Source organism: Grammomys surdaster, unplaced genomic scaffold (assembly GCF_004785775.1).
Source record: "Grammomys surdaster isolate TR1022 unplaced genomic scaffold, NIH_TR_1.0 166, whole genome shotgun sequence".
Lineage (NCBI taxonomy): Eukaryota > Metazoa > Chordata > Mammalia > Rodentia > Muridae > Grammomys > Grammomys surdaster.
In genome coordinates this window covers 307,034-319,189 of record NW_021604614.1, presented here as the reverse complement: position 1 = coordinate 319,189, position 12,156 = coordinate 307,034, and the positions used below count along the sequence as shown (strand labels likewise).

Genomic DNA, 12,156 nt, shown 5'->3' with positions numbered 1-12,156 from the left:
AGAGAGAGAGAGAGAGAGAGAGAGAGAGAGAGAGAGAGACAGAGAGACAGAGAGAGACAGAGAGAGACAGACAGAGAGAGACAGAGAGAGACAGAGAGACATAACCAAGGTTTTATGGTCCAAAGCATCCATAATCTGAAAGGGAAAATCCCTAATCCAGTGTATCTAGCCGGACATGGTGGTACACAAGCACAGTCCCAGAACTTGAGAGGATGATGGTCAAGAGGAGGCCATCTTTGGCTATGTAGTAAGTTTGAGATGAGCCCCCAAACCTCTGTCTAAAGCAACAACAGCCACAACAAACGGCATGACTCAGTTGTCTAGCATGCATGATGTCCTGAGTTCCATCTCCGGCCCTGTGTAAATCAGCCATGGCGGTGCATGTCTATGATCCCGCCACTCAGGAGGCTGAGATTGGAGGATCAGAAATCCAAGGTCATACGAAGGTGGAAGTCAGCCTGGGCTACATGAGATCTTGTCTCAGAAAAACAAACAGAAAAGAAAATGGGCTGGGGATAGTTCTGTGGGTAAAGAATTTGCTGTGCAAGCATGGAGACCTGGCCCCCAGCACCCCACAGAAAGCTGGACATGGTAGTCCATACCTATAGCTCCATCACTGAGAGGAGGTAGAGTCAGAAGGATTACTGGGTCTTGGGTCTCAGCCTAGTTCCAGGTCTCAAGGGAATAAGGTAGAGAGTGATGGAGCAGGTCAGTGGGTCACCTTATGTTTCTCTGACCACTGAATGTGTACATAAGTCCACACATATGTACACACACAGAGGGGGGTAGGCTGGGGGTATGAGCCGTCTGAAGGGGCCTCCAGGATATCCAGCCACAGCAGAAATCCCACACAGTTTTGTGGCATCTGTTCCGTGGTTGAAGGCTGGGGACATGGACTCAGGCTCTCCTTCCAACAGCTTCCAGGAGTATGGGGGCATCGGGAAGTGCCAGAAGACAGGGTGTATGGTCCTTCAGCTGAACCTCATCCCCAATACCTGCACCTGATTTTTCCAGGCCTCCATGGAGCCCAGGACCATAGGCTCAGGGTGAGATAGGGGAATCATAGGCTCAGGGTGAAATGGGGTATCATGGGCTCAGGATGAGATGGGAGTATCATAGGCTCAGAGTGAGATGGGGTATCACAGGCTCAGGGTGAGATGGGGTGTATCATAGGCTCAGGGTGAGATAAGGTATCACAGGCTCCCTGTGAGATGGGGTATCATGGGCTCAGGATGAGATGGGAGCATCATAGGCTCGGAGTGAGATGGGGGTATCATAGGCTCAGGATGAGATGAGGCATCACAGGCTCACTGTGAGATGGGGTATCATGGGCTCAGGAGCTCTTCCATGAAGCTAGTATCTGTGAGCAAAAGCAGATGCCTAAGGCAACAGGGCCTCAGCTCATCCACCCCTTCCCCCTCCCTCTCCCCCACACCCACACCCACTGATACTGGCCCTGTCCTCACCAGGCCACAAAGTCTACCAGAGACCCTAAAGAAGGAAGTGTCAGAGCAGGAGTAGGAGGAGACGCAGATGGGGCATGGCTCAGCGGCCACACAAGCATGAGGCGGACCAGTTCAAATCCCCAGAATCCGAAATGAGGGCAGGTGTGGCAGCCCACTTGTAATTCCAACCTGGCAAGGGAAAGATGGGGATTGTTAGAGCAAGCTGGCTAGTGAGACTAGATCTGTTATGGGCTGGCTCTGGATTTGATTGGAAGATACTGTCTCGATGAACAGGGAGGAAGAAAGATTGAATATGATTCCTGATGTCAACCTTGGGCCTCCACATACATACACACATGCAAACACACACATCACGGACACATAGAAAAATGGAGAAAACTCAAAAGAGAGGTGGAGATTGGGGCTCAGAGGTGGCCTCTCATTAGTAAAGTACTTGTCATACATGTGTAAGGCCCTGAGCTTGATCCTGAGAACCCACAGGAAAGCCAGGTGTGGTGAGGCACATCTGTAACCCTAGTACTGGGTGCAGAGACACAGAGTGCTGGAGCTCACTGGCCAGCCAGCCTAGCTGAACCAGCAAGCTTCAGGTTCAAGAGACAGTTTCAAGTACTAAGGTGGGGAGCAGTGAATGAAGGCCCTGTCGTTGGCCTCTGACCTCAGTGTGCATATACACACATGGACAAATGCACCAAACATGTCTGTACACCACACATGCAAACAAGATGAGTGGCAGCTGAGGACTCTATCAAGGTTGTCCTCTGACCTCCAAATTCAAGTACACACATGCACGGGTGCAGCACACACACATGCACACATACATACATACATACACACACATACATGTACATGCACACACACTGAATGGCAGCAGTCAAGTCCTATGAAACATCCCCTTCACCTGGGCCAACCTGGCAGCATCAGTGGCACCTGAGTTCGTCACTCAGTCTCAACTTCCCCAATGACCTTAGCAGGACCTCACATAAATAATACATTTCTTGGTGATGCATGGCTTTAATCCCAGTACTCAGGAGGTCGAGGCAAGCAGATCTCTGTGAGTTCAAAGTCAGCCTTGTCTACAGAGCAAGTTCCAGGATAGTCAGGGCTACACAGTAAAACCCTATCTCAATAATAATGATAATAATAATACCATTTGTTATTGTTGTTGCTGTTCCTTTTTGTTTTGTTTTTCCAAACAGGGTCTCATGTAGCTCAGGCTGTCCTCGAACTTGCATTGATGACCCTGAACTCTTGTTCTTCCTGCCACCTGGGATTAGAGGCATATGCCACTGTGTCTGGCTTATGTGATACTAGGAATGAAAATCCAGACATTTGTGTATTCGAAGAGAGCATTACCCACTGAGTTATTAATACAGCCCCAACCCCAGGCACCTTGGTGAGTTCCAGGCCTGTGGGAGAGCATATCTGAAAGCAAACAAGAACAACAAAAGACTCAAGGTAGATTGCACCTAAGGAAAGGCAGCAAGATTGTCCTCTGGCCTCCAGATGCATGCTCACACATGACCGTGCACACCTGCACACACGTGCATCTGACTCAGAGTCTCCCCGGGGAATGAGCCTCTGTGTAGAGTGTATTCTGCTGCTCACTTGCAAGGGGTGGAACCCAAAGCTGGAATCTTCCATGAATGAATGAATGAATGAATGATGCCACAGAGCCACCTTCCACATGCATGAGGCCACGTAGTAGTTCTCCTCCTTGTCTCTAAGAGAGGAGTGGTTTTACTTAGGCTCGTGGTTCAAGGGATGAAGTCCATCATGGTTGGGAAGGCATGATGTTTCTGTCTGTGATAGCGTGACTTGTTATGTATCAGAGAACCAGGAACAGAGATGGCTCCAGCCATAAACATGGCCTAGGTATATCCCTGAAGACCCCTTCCCCCACCCATGATCTACCCTGAAAAATGAGCCCTCATGACCTCCCTGAACAGCATCCACCCCCAAGTCTTCAAACACTGAGTCTATGGGGGACATCTCACATTTCAGTGATGATGGACAGTCTGGGGAACGGGTGGGTGTTTATGATCTCCATGGCCAGTGAGCCAGGGAGCCCTTTGCTTTGCCTCCCCATCCTGCCCAATCCTGTCCATTCTGCCTTGGTTTTGTGTGGGTTCTGAGGATTGAACTCAGGTCCTTGTGCTTGAATGGCAGATACTTTACCTATTGACCCATCTCTTTAGCTCATCATTGTTTTTGATTTGTGTGGCAGTTTATATATGCTTGGCCAGGGAGTGGCACTATTAGGAGGTGTGGCCTTTTGGAGGAGGTGTGGCTTTGTTGGAGGAAGTATGTCACTGTGGGGGTGGTCTTTGAGATCCTCCACCTAGACATGTGGGATACTGTCTTCTCCTGTTTGCCTTTGGAATGAGATGTAGAACTCTCAGCTCCTCCTGCACCATGCCTGCCTGGATGCTGCCATGCTCCCACCTTGATGATAATGGACTGAACCTCTGAGCCTGTAAGCCAGCCCCAGTTAAATGTTGTTCTTTATAAAAGTTGCCTTGATCATGGTATCTGTTCATGGCAGTAAAACCCTAAAATAGTTTGTTTTCTTTTAAATTAAGCATTTTTTTATGTGTATGAGTGCTTTGCCTGTGTATGTGTATGTCCACCACATGTATGCAGTGCCCGAGGAAGCCAGAAGGAGGTATTGAATCTCCTGGAGCTTGAGTTATAGATGGTTATGAGATTCTGGGAACTGAACTCAGGTCCTCTACAAGAGAAGCAAGCGCTGTTATCCGCTGAGCCATCTCTTTATCCCCCGACAAATATTTTCTATTTTCTGTAGTGTATGTAGCTCTGCCATCTTGGGAGAGGGCACAGATCATATGAACCTGGAGACAGACTGCCTCCCAGGGCTAGCAAATTCCTTAAGATAGAAAACTACTCTCTGAGAAGAACATAGCTCATGAGCAAGCCATCCTCCTCCTCACTCTCCCGCCCCACATCCTCTCAACACCAGGTACCAGGCTCCTAGAGTCAGCCTCAAACAACGCCGACAATAAACCAAGCCGACATTCCAACTGTTTATCCAGCCCTGTCTTGAGTTTTCTGCAAAAGCCCACTAACAACTCTGGTCCAGGCTTTCTCTTCAGCCTCAATGCAAAGAACCAGTGTTCTTTGCATGGATGCCTTAAAACAGCATGGTATCGCTCCCCACCCCCTTTCAGAAGCTGTGGATAGTAAATTCTTCCCCTAAAAGGATTCAACTCTCTGTGCTATCACTCAGTTGTCCCTGGAAATTAAAATCCTGAAGACAGATTATTTAAAATCTCTGAGACAGGAAATGAGGCAGAGGCTGGCCTCGAGGGTTAGAGAAGACTCTGCAGGGCCAGGACCTGCGCTAGGGAGGAAGGACATCCTCACAAACAGCAGAGGGCTGGACATGAGGCAGTACAAAAGGTAACGAAGAGTCAATCTAATCTTTGCAGTTTGAGTTTGAGGCACTGGCAATAGAGTTGAAGGCCTGGCCAAGCCCCTCACTGGGGGATTCTAGGCAGGGGCTCTACCACTGAGCCACGCCCCCAGCCCCTCACTGGGGGATTCTAGGCAGGGGCTCTACTACTGAGCCACGCCCCCAGCTCTTAAGATTCTTCTCTTGGTGGTAAAAATCACTAATGGGAAGGAACTAGGTAGAAAGAGATAAGGACGTTTAAAGAGGAAATATGGCACTATCCAGGAAGTAGGGTCCTAGGAAAATAAGTAGAAGCCAGAGGGTCAAGCCTACAGTTTCAAGACCCCCCACGCACCAACCTCTGTCCCTTGTGACTCCCACAGCATGTCAAGCATCCATTCAGTTAAGTTCTTTCCTAACAGGCGATCTCCACTTATTCATCTTGTAACCCTGCACTAGGGATGCCCAAGCTTTCCCCTTCATCATTGCAACGCGAGCATCTAACGCAGTCCCTGGAACCCCTAAGTCTGCCATACTCTTGCTTACGTCCTGCTTTAATGGCAGCCATGGAAGACAAGCCATAAAACGCTCCTCAGATTCACTAGGAATCATTTTCCTAAAATGCTGAGCTCTGCAGATTGGCCAGGGGTGACCTCAGCCCCTCCCAGGAGAATTCTTTTGGCTTTGAATGCTCTGCCATTCAAAATACAAACAGGCTCATACACAGAGCAGGGGCGAGGTGAAAGGGCAGCCTCATTTGGACTCAAATCAACCAGCTCCGTGCTGAAATGCACTAGCTAACCCCCTCTGCCCCAGGCCTGCCTTGCCCCTTGTGGGGACCCTGGGGGTTCATTTTCATCCATCCTAGATTTATTTCCAGCTGGAAACAAGGAAAGAGGTCGGGGGAGGATAGTTCCACACTTTGGTTAAATTTACCTCTAGCTGGTTGGGGCCCTTAACTTATCATAAATCCCCATAACACTCCATTAGTTACTTTTCTGGCTGCTGTGACCAAATACCTGACAGGAAGTTCTTTAAGACAAGAGGGTGTTATTTTGGCTCATAGATCCAAGAGATAAAGTCCTTTCAGACAGGAAGGCATGGAGGCAAACAGCTGCAAGGTGGTAGGAATGTGCAGCTGGGAATCCCCGCTTCCTCACATCTCAGAGGAACAGGAAGCCAGGAGTAGACAGGAAGTGGGCTGTAATCTAGTTTCACAGCACTGTCTCAAGCCAAACAACCACCATCGACGGAGGACCAGCTGTGCTTGCTTGCAGAAGGTCATCATAGCTGTGCTTGTTGAGTGCTGACATTCCGCAAAGAATGATATGGGGGTCATCGGGCCCTCATCTGAGGATCTTCCACTCCCCACAGTTGTTTCTACTTCTGCCTTAATTCCACGTGAACTTGGGGATCTCGGGGAGGGGCTGGATACATACGCTGAGGAAGACTAGAGGAAGGGGCTCATCTGAGCAGCCATGGGAGTCGCCATCCACACTGAGTACAGACCTGCCAGTGAGACTGCTTTAGGGTCACCTACGCGCCAACATCTGGCCCCTCTCTCCTCCATGATTTATAAGTAAACCCAACAAACTCATTAGTTACCCGAGATGAACTTCAGTGAAATGGAACATTGGTTTGTTATTGGGACGTCATGAGTCAGGGTAGACATTGTTGAGTCTGCCCATCAGGGAGATAAATTTTGCCACAAACCCCCAAGCCCACCTTACCTACCCTGTCCCCCACCCGACATGGTTCCCTTTCTCCATGAAGTCCCCACATCCTAAAGAGCTCACAATCTACAAAGTGGTGCCACAGCTGGAGTCTGTGGGAATCTGGGGAACACGTGAGCTCATGGGGATTGTTTCCCATTTAAACCACAACAAGCACCCCTGAAGCAAGAATTTTTGGTTTTTCTGGACACTCAGTTGTGTCATGTGATGTTTTTCTGTAGACTGTTTTATGAGATGTTTTGCTGGAGCAGATGCTTGAGGGGCACCTGATGTTTACAGAGTGTAAGTATAACCCAATGGACAGTGGACGACGCTCTAGCATTGGTTTGCCTTGCAACTCTTTGTGGTCATCATTAAGAGTCTGCTGATGCTGATCTTCGCTGATGCTGCTGCACGGTATTGGTTCGCCTTGCTTTCTTTGAGGATCTTTGCTTTGGAGAGAGAAACTCACCAAAGAACTTCTGGTGGTGTTCCTGCCGCTTGCTCAGACTCATGCCGATTGGCAGAGCCTCTCAGTTTCTTCTGGATTGTGCTGCTGCTACTAATTCATGTTTGGTGTTTGCCGGACTGACTGGACTGCCCCTGTTGATTTGTGTTTGGTGTTTTGCTATTGAACTGGACTGCTGACAATAAAGACTGGAATTACCCCGAAGAACTATTTCTAAACAGGTCTACAACCCGTTTCCTATTAACCTTTCTTTCTTTTCCCCTACCTCTGATGGGCTGTGTGGCGGTGGACCATGAGAGGAAGCCTGGAAATGTCGAGCTAAGGCCTCAGGGACCCTGAAGGGACAGTAAAAGTTTTACCTGCTCATGACTCCAGGCTCCTGTCATGCAGCCACAGCCCCCCATAGAGAGAATTGTGGCCATCAGTCACATAAGGGGAGCACCCACACGTCCCTCCTCATGTAGATGAGACATCTCAGGCCAAGCCAATAGGAAGCACCTGTTGTCAGACCCAACCCAGCCCAAACTGTATAGAAGATCCTATCAGAAGGAATAAAAGTGTGTGAGAATTGCTCCAACATCTGAGAGCATCTGTCACAAGAGCTGTAACACTGCCTGGAAAGGGATCGCTCTCCTGAACCTTTCACTACCAGAAGCTCCCCTGCACTCTGCTCACCGGCCTGCTTGGCTTGGCTCAGCACAGCCAGTGAAGCCTCACAGAGCAGCAGGGGTACTAGAGCAGCAGTGGAGGCAGCTGAGGTACTTCCCTCTCCCTGCTCCTGCCCTTTCCCCTTCACTTGACCCCTCCCACTGGGTCAGGCCAAAGGTCTCTGTGGATAGCCTCCAGTGCACAGACCAACAGTGGACTAGAAAGGAGGCTGAAATGTTAAAGAACCATAATTAATGTAGGTTTTGGAAAATCTAAGCCTACACATCCCAAATGAGATCTGGATTCTGAGTTGCTAAGGACAGTGCCATCCTGTATACTGGGGAAAGACTCAGTCCAGGCTTTGGCTGTGATAACTTTGGGTGAGGTTTCCCTAGACCTTCAAAATTCTAGACAGAAAAAAAAAAGGCTGTGCTCCAGCTCTGAGTTAGACACTAACTCTCTTTCTGTCTCAGAGCCTCAGTTTCCCTACATCCCAACAACGACCATATGTAACACTGCCCTGAAAGTCCTTTCTCAACTGTATCATATTCAAGGTGAGGAACGTGGACATGACTCCCTGGGGGGACACCTGCTGGTAGGACATGGGATCTGTTTTGTTTATGTGTGCTTGCAGCTGTATGTATGGGGTGGGTGCATGCATTATGTGGAGAGCTCAAGGAGGCCAGAAGGTGTCAGATGTCCTGTAACTAGAGTTATAGGTAGTCGAGAACCACCTGGTGTGGGTGCTGGGTATGGAACTCCAGACCTCTGCAAGAGCAGCATCACCCTTAACGGTAGAATTGTCTCTCCAGCCCTGCGGAATCACTCTTAAATCAGACCTAGCCAAGAAAAAATAGAACCATAGTCAGGTTCAATGCTGCCTCCTGCACTTGGCTTTGACAGAAATGACAATCCAGGTCCCGTATGAGTCAGAAACTTTCTTAAAATGTCTTTTAAGGGCTGGGGCTATGGCTCAGTCTATAAAGGTCTTGCTCTGCACGCATGAGAACCTGCATTGGAGCCCCAGCACCCATGGAAACGCTGAGTACAGCAATGCGGGCCTGAAATTCCATCACTGGAGAGGCAGAGACAGGGATTACTGGAGCTGGCCAGGCAGCAACACCAGCTCAGAAAATAAGGTGCGGAGAACTTGAGACTGACACTCAGCATCAACCTCCTGCTTCCACACACAAACGCGGATGTCATCTAGATTCCGGATGTGAGAGGAAGCACATGTCCATTGCCTCTCAGAGCCTGGCTGGTTTGGCTCAACATGATGTTCTGTGCCTCATTCATTTCCTGAAAACAATAGAATTTCCTTTTTCTCTCGGGCTCAATAAAACCCTCTCAGTACGCATGCGCTTCTTTATTCATTCATCCACAGGTGAACATCTAGGCTGAGGCCAGAACAAAAGGCAATATTGTTTCAATTTAGTAACAACTTGTCACCTCCTCCAAGGCTCAGGGAACACCTCAGAGAAGGGGACGGAAAGAAAGAACTTGAACTGGGGGTGGGGGTGCCCCAGGATGCTGTCTCGTGGGTGTAGCTCGGCATCTGGACTCTTGGACTCTCAGGGCCAGTCAGGTGTGTTTACCTGAAGAGACCTACGCTAAACTAGGCCCATCAAGGCCCCATTCCAGAGGAGGGAGGGGCTCGGGAGGCTCCACCCTTCCCTAAAGATCTGCAGTAGTGGGTGGTTGCTGGGAGAGGGAGAGGGAGTTTCTTCAGTGTTGTAGCCTCGGGTGAGCTATGCTCTCTGCTAGGCTCTCGCAAGCAGCCCTAAGGAAACTCATTGGATCCCAAACAAGCAAATAAGAAAAGTTATGATCAGGAAGAGGGCTGGGGTTTGTTGGTTTCTGATCAAGCTGAGAAAACACAAATGAGCCCTCAGATCCAGGGTAAGACCCTGCCTCAAAGAAGCAGGGGGAGGAGCTCAAGAGAAGGCTCGGAGGCTAGCACAGGCTGCTCTTGGAGAGGACTCAGGTTCAGTTCCCAGCAACCGCACGTCAGCTCACAGACATTCCGAACTCCAGTTCCAGGGGGTCTGACACCCTTTTCTGGCCTCTGTGGGCACCAAGAATGCACATGATACACAGACACACATTCAATCAAAACACCCAAGTACGTAAAGTTAAATTGAGAAAGAGAGAGAGAGAGGAAGAGAGAGAGGGAAAGAGAAAGAAAGAGAGATAGGAAGGAAGGAAGAAGTTGCAAGAAGCAGATGAAAAGTGACAGAGGATGCTGTGATGGTTTGACAATGCTTAGCCAGGGTGTGGCACTATTAGGAGGTGTGGCCTTGTTGGAATAGGTGTGGCTTTGTTAGAGTAGGCGTGGCCTTGTTGAAGTAGGTGTGGCCTTGTTGGAGGAAGTGTGTGGCTGTGAGGGTGGGCTTTGAGACCATCCTTCTAGCTGCCTAGAAGACAATCTTCTTCCTGACTGTCTTCCTATCAAAACAGAACTCTCAGCTCCGTCTCCAATAACATGCCTGCCTGGATGCTGCCATGCTTCCTGCCGTGATGATAATGGATTGAACTTCTGTAACTCACTGTAAGCCAGCCCCAATTAAGTGTTGTCCCTTATAAGAGTTGCCTTGGTCGTGGTGTCCCTTCACAGGAATGGAGCTAACTAACTAAGACAGATGTGTAATGCCCTCTTTTGATCTCCAAGCTTACTCACAGGTACATGTAGCGCGCGCGCGCGCGAACACACACACACACACACACACACACACACACACACACAGATGTGTATATACAAATAGCTAAATAAACGTTTGTGCATTTAGGTATATGGAAATTTTTACTTCATTTTAAAAAGATATTTACAGCGATGTGATGCAAAAGCTGGAAATAACTCAAATATCTTATATTAGGTGTTAGGTTAATAAATGGTGTGTGTTTCCATATTCCATAGCCACAAAAATTTATAGAAGGAGATGTCGGTCACAAGAAGAGAGTCCTTAGCCGGGCGGTGGTGGCGCATGCCTTTAATCCCAGCACTTGGGAGGCAGAGGCAGGCGGATTTCTGAGTTCGAGGCCAGCCTGGTCTACAGAGTGAGTTCCAGGACAGCCAGGGGTACACAGAGAAACCCTGTCTCGAAAAACCAAAAAAAAAAAAAAAAAAGAAAAAAAAGAAAAGAAAAAGAAGAGATGTCCTTGAAAGTCACTGATTGGTTGGTACATAAGCACGTGCACACGCATGCGCGCGTGCACACACACACACACAAAGCCTCAAGTTTTGGTGTTACTACCTTTTGTTTTTGTTTTGATTTTTGCCAAAGGGAGATAGGAAGCTACTTTGAAAGATGTTATTCTAGACGCTTTAACACTGAGTTAATAGATGCTTTTTGACTTACGATAGAACAGTGTACAGATATACTTACCATAAATATAAAACATCAAAAATGTATTTGAGGGTCAGGAGGGGTCATGTGCTAAGGTCTTGACTCGAGTATCACTAAGCTGGTGTGCTGGTGTACACTGGGGAGCTGGAGTCAGGGGGGATTTCTGTGGCTCTCTGTCCAGCCTACCTTAATCAGTGAGCCCCAGGTCTCAGTGAGAGACCTTATCTCAAAGATCACGGTGGACAGCTCCAGTGTTAACTTCTGATCTCCACATGTGCACACATTCGTGAGTACCCACCTACACATATACAAACATATATATATCTCCTGGTGTCTGCCTGTTTGTACTGGATTAAATTTCATCTGCATTTTCTTGGCCACAAACAGCTAGTAGTACCTGTTCCGGTTCTGAATGTGTTGGATCCAGAAGAAGAAACTATAAATCAAATTCCCTCTCCGAGACCATAGCTTCTGAGGCTCTTCCATTTCCTATCCAAAGTGTAACTAGGAACCCAAGTCAGGACCCACAAGCATGGCAGACCACTTGGGCTCAGGGATCGTTAGGAAAATAATGAACTCCAGTTCTCAAAGCACATAGAGAGGGAACCAGCAGGCACAGGGCGCAGGGGGGTGAGGACAGAAACACCCATAGCCCTTACAGCCTAGATGGCAAGCGACCCAACTCCTACTTACCCTCCTCACAGTTGCTTCCGGTAAATCCAGGGCAACACCTCCACTCCAGCGCAGTCACGGTGCGGTAGGAAACTCGGTAGGTCGGTCTAATGAGAGTCCTGTAACTAACACAAGGACGCGGTCAGTGGGGCATGCACTCCTGCCCGTCCATACCAGACTGGCTGCTGAAGGTTCCGGGCCAACTTAGAGTGTGGGAGGCCAGCAGGACAGTGGACCTGTCACTTCAGCTTTGTGCTCACTGGCTCTGTGGTTTGAGACAAATCACCAGCCCTGGAGACCCAGGCAGGGATCAGAGACCCTTCCAGATTGTTCTTCCTTCTCTTAAACCCTCACTAGAGGATGCCAAGCAGGTACTACACCACAGGGACACCCCTTCTCCACAGCACTTTACTGGGGGATTCTAGGCAAGTGCTCT

The 12,156-nt window shown here is 48.9% G+C and overlaps 1 protein-coding gene across 1 annotated transcript in view; it reads right to left on the bottom strand.

The window, feature by feature from the left end:
- Col26a1 (collagen type XXVI alpha 1 chain) overlaps positions 1-12,156 on the bottom strand; it is a 136,853-nt gene that overhangs the window by 80,375 nt on the left and 44,322 nt on the right. Inside the window, exon 3 of the mRNA XM_028765932.1 lies at positions 11,742-11,845. Within this exon, the coding sequence (XP_028621765.1) occupies positions 11,742-11,845 (104 nt within the window). The remainder of the gene's footprint in view (positions 1-11,741; positions 11,846-12,156) is intronic.